The following is an 8,139-nucleotide window of genomic DNA, read 5'->3' on the forward strand; positions in this document are numbered from 1 at the left end:
ATTTACTAGCCTCCCATGGACGGAGGAGCCTGGTGGGCTGCTGTCCATGGGGTCACAAAGAGTCGGATCTGACTGAGCGACTTCACTTTCACTTTTCACTTTCCTGCATTGGAGAAGGAAATGGCAACCCACTCCAGTGTTCTTGCCTGGAGAATCCCAGGGATGGGGGAATCTAGTGGGCTGCCGTATATGGGGTCACACAGAGTCGGACATGACTGAAGTGACTTAGCAGCAGCAGCCTGCATGTTAAACCTCGATGTCTACTCATCAGTCTCCTTACAAACAGGAGACACCATCTCTGCCCATTTACAGTTCTCTGGAGATGACAACTTGGCCACTCAGAACAGAGAAGAGATTCATTTAAGGTCCCGCAGCTAGGAAGTGGGAGAAAAGCGAGTCAAACCCAGACTCTGTCACCCCAAGGCCAATGTTGAGAGTTCCTTTAATTACTTTCTCTACAGCAACTGTGTGCCCTAGATGTGTCACAAAATCATACATTTATGATGGACAGGAAAAAAAAAACAGACTTGGAGAGATGGAGACTAGGAATCAAACCTTGTCTCTACAGCTTCACTTGGGACTTGGGAACTTGGGAGGGCCTCCTGCACAGTTCATCTGTCACAAACGGTTGGCGATGACAATATCCCTCTGTTCACAGGTGTCTGGGACCATCCGTGGCTGCACGAGGCACTGAGCACAGACAGTGAGTGAGCCTGAGTGTCTGCGTGGAAAAGAGAGCAAGGGAGAAACACACATCCGAACGGCTCCAGATGTTAACAGGCGTCTCACCTTCTCTGGCCTCAGCGTCTTGAGTCCAGTGGGTTCCTGTATAAATACACTTTCCTGTAGCTCCTTCTGGGTGCTGTGTATCACTACACAACAGGCCCACCACGAATCCCTAAAGGGAGATCTGAACCCTGATCTGCTGACCCCGAGTCCAGCCGCTTCATCTGCATTCTCTCCCAGTGGGTCCTGCCCTCCTCTCTCCTACCGCAGTGGGCATCACAGGGAGACCCCTGGGTCTTGGAATGGGATCCTGGGAGTCCTGGGTCTAGCCCTTGGCTTCCTGCTGCCCTGCCCCCAGGGCCCAGAGGGAGGTGGGGCAGGGGGAGGGGACAAGGGTCCGGGTGCGACCAGCTGCACCCGGCCAGGAAGCTGCTTAGGTTCCTGGTTCCCACTGGGGCCAGAGTGACACCTGATCCTGGGAGATTGTGAAATGACAGGAGGTGGCAGTCGGCCCGCCTGCCCTGTGTGCTGAGCTCTCTACCCGCAGGGGTTCAGCCCCGCCCCTACCCCACGCCCCCCAGGAACCCAGTTAAATCTTGCTGGCGGCGCCTCATTCCCGCACCCCGCCCTGGCGAGCACCATGCCTGCCTGCCGCCTCGGTCCGCTCCTCGCCGCCCTCCTCCTTGGCCTGCTGCTGGGCCTCCCCCCGGTCACAGGTGAGTGGGGCGGGGAAAGGCTGGGTGCCCAGAGGGGCCGAACCAGGAGCGCAGGAACGGAGCGGGGCAGGAGCTTAGAGCCTCTCTGAGCAGTGAGGATTCCCTGGGGCGGAAGTGGGGAGTCCTCTGCAGACTAAAATGTGGGGATCCCTGGTGCTCTGAAGGCGGTAGCCCTTGAGCTTCAGATGTGTGGTCCAACGTGCTGGAGGTGCGTGGAGACCACTGAAGACTGACCCTTATGCCCGGGATGGGGCGGGGGTCAGCGAGGGTGGAGAGGTTCTTTGCTGATCGTGGAGATGCCATGGCCAGTGGCAGGGACCCTCTGCCGGGACATCGGAAGCTCCTAGAAGCTCAGTTGGGCTGGGGTCTCCTAAAAATTGAAGGCTCAGAAGCCAAGGGTTTGGTCCCTCCTGTCCTGGAGGACCTGGTCCCTGGAGGTGGGGCTCTCTGAAGGCTGTTAGGGCGGGGCCTAGGAACAGAGACTCAGAATTTGGGGGTGGGGGGCGGATTGAGATTGGGGGCCATCAGACACGAGGTGGGCATCCTCTGAGAGCTGGCCCGGGTCCCCCACTGCCCGTCCACCTCCCAGGCGCAGGCGCAGAGAAGCCGGGTGTGTGTCCCGAGCTGGAGGGTGACGTGAACTGCACGAAGGCTTGTGTCTCGGATGAGAACTGTAAGGACAACCTCAAGTGCTGCCAGGCCGGCTGCGCCACCGTCTGCCAGATGCCTAATGGTAACTTGAGGGACCCGCGCGGGCCGGGGCGGGGCAGCGGAGGTGCGGCAGAAGCGAGCGCCCCGTTTCGGGCACACCAACGCAACCGACCCAGGGGTCCAGGACCAGGTCGAAGTGGCTGGAACCGGATCAGCCGTGCTCTCCCTCCCGCGGCCCCGGGGACACCGCGGCGTCGCTGACATCCCTCCGAGGGGAAGGGAGGTCCCCTACTCCCAGCCAGATTCATCTCTCTGGTGCATGACGGACTTCCGGGACGCACCGCGGGGATGTGGTTCCGGACCATTGTTTCCTGAGATCTGGGCGCCAGGTCGAAGCTTCCTCCCGGCTGGGGGTTTAGCCGCGGGGCAGCCCAGGGCTGTCCAGTGGGCTGAGTCCCAAGGTCTGGGACTCGATCCCGTTCCAGAACCCCTTTCTTGTGGCCTCCCCGGCCCTCGGGGAAGGCTTTGGGATGCCTACTGGCCCGGACTTCCCAAATTCCTCTCTCCAGATGGAGGCTTTCCAGGTTTAGGAGAGCACTCCGCCCATCTTAGAGATGTGATGTGAGCTGCAAAAAGAGAGAAAGATTCTTGTCCAAGGTCACACTGCCATCCCTGGCTGGACAGGATTCGTAACACAGGGGGCCCCTTTTTTGTCTGAGTGGCTTGAAGAAAGTCAGGACCCCATCCTGAGCAGCCCTCCCCCTTCCTCCTCTTAACACCCTCTCTTCCGCTCTGAAGACTGAGAGTGTGTGAAGCTTACCCTTCATAGAAAGCACTTGCTGGAGCTCAAGACTGTCCAGTAGGTCCTAGGGACTCCTACCTGAGCAGGAAGGGGTCTTAGACAGCTTGGACCCGGAACATCTCATTTTTCAGAAGGAAAAACTGAGGACTAGAAGCCAGGATCCCACTGTGGTGGGATCGCTGGTCTTTAAAAGTCCCTATGATGCTCCCTCCCTGTGATTTCTCTGAAGATGCCCACAGGGCCAGGAAGGCCTGTAATCAGAGACCTCAGTCAGAGCTGGGTGGTGGGAGCTGGAGGGAGGAACAGCACATCAGGGGGGCTTGTGGGTCTGCAGATCTCTAACCTGGACCAAAGTCAGGAAAACCAGGAGAGGAGGACACTGGGAGAGAAAGACAGACAGATGGGAGGGGAGTGGGGAGAAAAGAGGAGTTTCTGCTTGGGGGAGTCTCTGCTGCTCCCTGGTCTCAGATGGATAGACTGAGGCAGGAAGAGGGGCAGGGCCTGAGGGTCTCCTGAATCAGAATCCTTGTTGCACCATCTGCAGGTTGTGTGTCCTGAGCAAATGGCTTCCCCTCTCTGAGCCTCTGCTTTCTCCTTTATACAATGGGATGACAATCTCAGATGTTGTAGGACTGACATGAGGCTAAATGAAATGGTACACGTGAGATGTCTCAGGAGAGAGTAGAGCCTCCACTCACAGTGGCTTGTTGGTGAGTCACGGGCTCCTGGTGCCCTTCTGTCCTGGGGCAGCTCGGTATTGAGAGCTCCTGCCCTTCTCCAGGGAAAGGGTGTCTGTGCAGGAACGCAGCCCCCTGTGTCCTCTCAGCTCATCACCCAGCTCTGAGCCTGCTTGACGTTTGGCTGGACTTGCTCCTGGGGCTTCTGGGCATTGAGCCCGGCTCCCTTCTCCTTGAGCCTGGAGTGGAGCACAGGGTGTGTGTGTGTGTGTGTGTGTGTGTGTGTGTCTGTGTCTGTGTCTGTGTGTGTGTCTGTGTCTGTGTGTGTGTCTGTGTCTGTGTGTCTCTCTGTGTGTGTGGACATTGAAAGGTTGGACTCAAGTCTTGGTTTTACTTCTGATCAGCAGTGTGATGTTGGGTGATGCCTTCACCCCTCTGGGTTTCATTTTCCTCCTCTGTAACAAGAATACAGTAATAAGGACTATCCTCTACAGAAGAGAGGTTTGATGTGAAAATTAAAGGACAAAATGGATTTGCACTATGGACTTTGTAACTGGCACATCTCTGTGGTTTTGTGTATGTGTGTGTGTGTGTGTGTGTGTGTGTGTGTGTGCACTAGTGGAAGAATGCTTCTCTGGGTGTTAGAGTGAGAGTGTAGAGGGAAACTTGGTTCCACCTGGTTGTAACTAGGAGTGAGTATACGGGAGTGAAAGCATTGTGGGTGTGTCAGCCTTACATGGGCACTATGGTTTACAGCTTACAAAGCAGCAAAATGCATGGTGCACAGACTTGAAGCCAGGTTCCTGGGTTCAAATCCTGTCTCTACCCTGTTTGACTTTAAGCAAATTATTTAACTTCTTGTTGACTCAGTTTCCTCATCTGCAACATGAGGAAATTGTTACAGCTCCTTGTCCCCCGTTCTAGGATTACCCCGAGGATTAGATGACTTAATAAATGTCACAAGCTTCAGATAATGCCTGCTACTTAGAAGGAGCTAAGTGTTAACGGCTGCCTTTACTCATCATCATTATTATTGCTACAAATGATGTTGACTTCTCAGGGAGAAGTCCGTTGGCCTCCATTGCTTCCATAACAACCGTGTGGTGTGGTCAGCGCTGATCTCATCTGACACCTGAAGACACAGGGCTCTAGGGGCTTTCCATCTTGAGGCCACAAAGTTAGGAGAAGGCAGCACTGGGACTCAAACTGGAGTCCAGTGATCTCAAAACCCCTGGGAGGAGAGAACAGGAGGAAGGAAGGTTGCAGACAACCTTCCAAGCCCCCTGAGATTCGCTCAGGCAGGCAGCTGTCTTGTTTGTGAATCCAGGTGGGCAGACGTGCTGTGGAGACATGTGCAGCCACCTGCTTCGCCTCTGCTCAGCACCTCTTATCCTTTTTCTACCCAGAGAAGAAGGGCTCCTGCCCTAAGGTGGACATCGCCTTCCCCCAGCTCGGCCTCTGCCGGGACCAGTGCCAGGTGGACAGCCAGTGTCCTGACCTGTTGAAATGCTGCCGCAATGGTTGCGGGAAGGTGTCCTGTGTCACCCCTGTCTTCTGAGGTAGGTGCCCTGGCGGGGGGAGGGATACATTGATACCCAGATGTGACAACCCCTGCAGGAGGCTGAAAAGGAACCCCTGAGCTAACACAGTGCAATTTGCTTATCCATCCTTTGATTTGTTCTCATCTGTTCAACATAGTCACTGAGCATCTATCACGTGTGGTGCACTGCTCTAGGTGCTGGGAAGCTCCATGAGTAAACAAACCCAACAAAAATTTCTCTCTGATGGGTTTTATATACTGTGCATGCATGTGTGCTAAGTCATTTCAGTTGTGTCTGACTTTTTGAGACTCTATGGACCTGAGCCCACCAGGCTCCTTCAACACCTTCATTCCCTGTAAAATGTTAGCAGGAAATAAGTGACCTGGAGAAAAAGAAAACAGAAGGAGGATACGGAGTAGGGATGGGGAGCAGCAGGGACCTGTGTTGCAGTTTTATCACGGAACCTTCCAAAAGGCATTTGAACAAACTTGTTGGAGATGATGAAGGGAACTGGGAGCTTTCAGAAAGACTGTTATGGTCAGTGAGGGCAGCAGATATAAAGGAGTAGAACCCCTGGTGTGTTTCAGGAAAAGCCTCCTATGATCAAAGAGAGGGCAATAGAGGAGAGGGTCAGAGAGGCCGGTGGTTAGTGGAGAGACCTGATAGACCATGTAAGGACTGCGGTCTTTTTAAAAATATATTTTATTTATTTATGACTGCACTGGGTCTTCACTGCTATGCACAGGCTTTCTCTGGTTGCAGCAAGCTGGGGCTACTCTTTGTTGCATTGCACGGTTTCTCTTTGTGGTGTCTTCTATTGTTGCGGAGCCCAGGCTCTAGGCAAGCAGGCTTCAGTAATTGCAGCACGCAGGCAGTAGTTATAGCACACGGGCTTAGTTGCTCTGTGGCATGTGGAATCTTCCTGGACCAGGGATTGGACCCAGGTTCCCTGTATTGGCAGGCAGATTCTTAACTACTGGACCACCGGGAAAGTCCAGGACTTTGGTCTTGACCCAGAGATGTTGGGCCCTTGGAAATGGACCTGCTCTTGACTTGGATTTAAAAGGATTGCTCCAGCTGCTGTGTGGAGACCTAGAGGGGGCAGTGGCAGAAGCAGGGAGACCAGCATGGCGGCTCCTGCAAGAGGCCAGGTGGGAGGTGATGGACCAGGTGCCCTAAGAGGCTGGGTTTGCAACATACGTGAAGGTGGATGGGACAATATTTGCTGATTATTTGGGCTGTGAGATTTACTCCTTTCCCCTTCACTTGTGCACTTACCTGTGGCCGACAGGACTACATTCACCTGCTTTGAGTGGTTCCCATGCCTAAAGATAAGATCGTGGAGCCTCTCCTTCCCCACAGATAATTAAAAATAAAACAATGTTAAGTCATAAAGCAAGCATCAGGAAGTAAAGAGAAGGACTTCCCTGGTGGTCCAGTGGCAAAGAGTCTGAGTTCCCAGTGCAGGAGGCCTGGGTTCGATCCCTGGTCAAGGAGCTAGATCCCACATGCTGCAACTCAGACCCAGTGCAGCCAAGTGAATAAATACATAAAGATTTTTAAAAAAGAAAAAAGAAAAAAAAGAGAAACAAAACCCAAGGCACATGCATCTTCAGTCCATTGAGGGATCCAGCCCTGTGCCGTGTGCTGGGACAAAAGGTGACTGCTGCCCTTCCTCACCAAGCTTGCAGCCAGGTGGCTGAGGCAGACAGATGGACAGACACGCCTAAGGCCTACAGTCAGTGGAGGGCAGGGCTGGGTGTGGTAGGAACACAGGAGGAAGCCTCACCTTCCCGAGGGTGGGGGAAGGAGGGAGCAGGGTTCTGAGCCAGTCCTGAAGGATGAGTGCAAGGTGGATAGTCTGGTGAAGTACAGTGGTAGGGAAGCTATTCCGGATGGAGGGAACGGGACAAGCAAGCCCCCGCAAGGACCCCCTGGTTGTAATCTTATGGCTAATCGTGCGCTGCTGTTGATAAGCTCTCAGTCAACAGACTGGCAGGCCAGTGATGGAACCTATTGCCCAGATGTGAAGACTGAGACCCAGAGAGAGGGGAGGACATGCCCAAGGACCCATGGTTGCTAACTCAGTACCTGAAAGAGAAGCACAGTCTCCCCAGGGCCTGGAGCTCTCCAGCGATGCCCACTGCCTCTTGCCTCCATGTGTGCCAACAGCATGGGCTGGCGTTTCAGTCAGGAAGACCTAGGTTCAGATTTCAGCTATGACAATTAACTAGCCTTTCTCACCTCCCTGAACTGCAAATATTTTGTTTATAAAATGGGATAAATAAGATCTTTTTGATCAGTTAACTCAGCTTAACCAAAGGAATGGGGGCATAGTGCAACTTCCTAGTGGTGGAAGGATACTTAGGGAGGTAAATGACAGTGACCCCTCATGAATGGTCACAGTGGTCCGTGGGGACCATGGTATACCCAGGTGTATCCAGGGAAGGTCAGAGCAGAAGAGGTGAGTCTAGGACCTCTGGAAAAATGCCGGCAGGGCCCCAAGGCCTCGAGAAAGTGAGGCTTTGCTGGGGGGCAGGGGATAGGAAGGTAGCGGGCGATGTGATGGAATGGGAGGAGCTTTGGATCAGAATTTAAGCTGCAAGCGCTCTTGTCTAGTGTCCCCGGTATTGTTGTTGATGGTATTATTATGATTTTCTTCCTCCAGCTCCAGCCACCGCAGCCTGTGGACTGAGGGAGCAGCAATGTCTGCCTGGCCCTGTCTGGCTCCAGCCCAGCTGCCCTCCTCCCTGGCCTCTTCCCTCCCTCCTGAGCTGACCACAGCTGCTTCTTTTTCCAACCAATAAAATGACTGCTTCCAGCACTGGCGGGCCTGTGGCCTCTGTTCTTATTATTCGGGCACATTCCATTCCTGCGGGCAACCGTGGGCTGGGGAGGCGGGGAGTGGGCGTGGCCACCAGATCGTCCAGGCAGAGTCCCAGAAGAGATGAGCTGTGACGGGTGACACAGTGATGGTAACTCAGGGCTCTGTGTGCCGAGGCCCTTCCCCGGTTAATCTGCCCACC

At 54.1% G+C, this 8,139-nt stretch overlaps 1 protein-coding gene across 1 annotated transcript; it reads left to right on the top strand.

Moving 5' to 3' along the window:
- The first annotated feature begins 1,195 nt into the window (after window positions 1-1,195).
- WFDC2 (WAP four-disulfide core domain 2) lies at window positions 1,196-7,937 on the top strand. The gene is made up of 4 exons (XM_043884776.1): window positions 1,196-1,442; window positions 2,032-2,175; window positions 4,979-5,131; window positions 7,782-7,937. Exons 1-3 carry the CDS (start codon window positions 1,367-1,369, stop codon window positions 5,128-5,130), a joined length of 372 nt encoding a protein of 123 aa, XP_043740711.1. The 5' UTR covers window positions 1,196-1,366; the 3' UTR covers window position 5,131; window positions 7,782-7,937.
- The last annotated feature ends 202 nt before the right edge of the window (window positions 7,938-8,139 follow it).

This window comes from Cervus elaphus, chromosome 23 (genome assembly GCF_910594005.1).
Source record: "Cervus elaphus chromosome 23, mCerEla1.1, whole genome shotgun sequence".
Lineage (NCBI taxonomy): Eukaryota > Metazoa > Chordata > Mammalia > Artiodactyla > Cervidae > Cervus > Cervus elaphus.

Excerpts from the sequence above, each read along its gene's own strand:
- WFDC2 (XM_043884776.1), top strand. The coding sequence starts at position 1,367 with ATGCCTGCCTGCCGCCTCGGTCCGCTCCTCGCCGCCCTCCTCCTTGGC. Across the intron at positions 1,443-2,031 it reads GGGCCTCCCCCCGGTCACAG|GCGCAGGCGCAGAGAAGCCG; the intron begins GTGAGTGGGGCG and ends TCCACCTCCCAG. Across the intron at positions 2,176-4,978 it reads CGTCTGCCAGATGCCTAATG|AGAAGAAGGGCTCCTGCCCT; the intron begins GTAACTTGAGGG and ends TTTTCTACCCAG.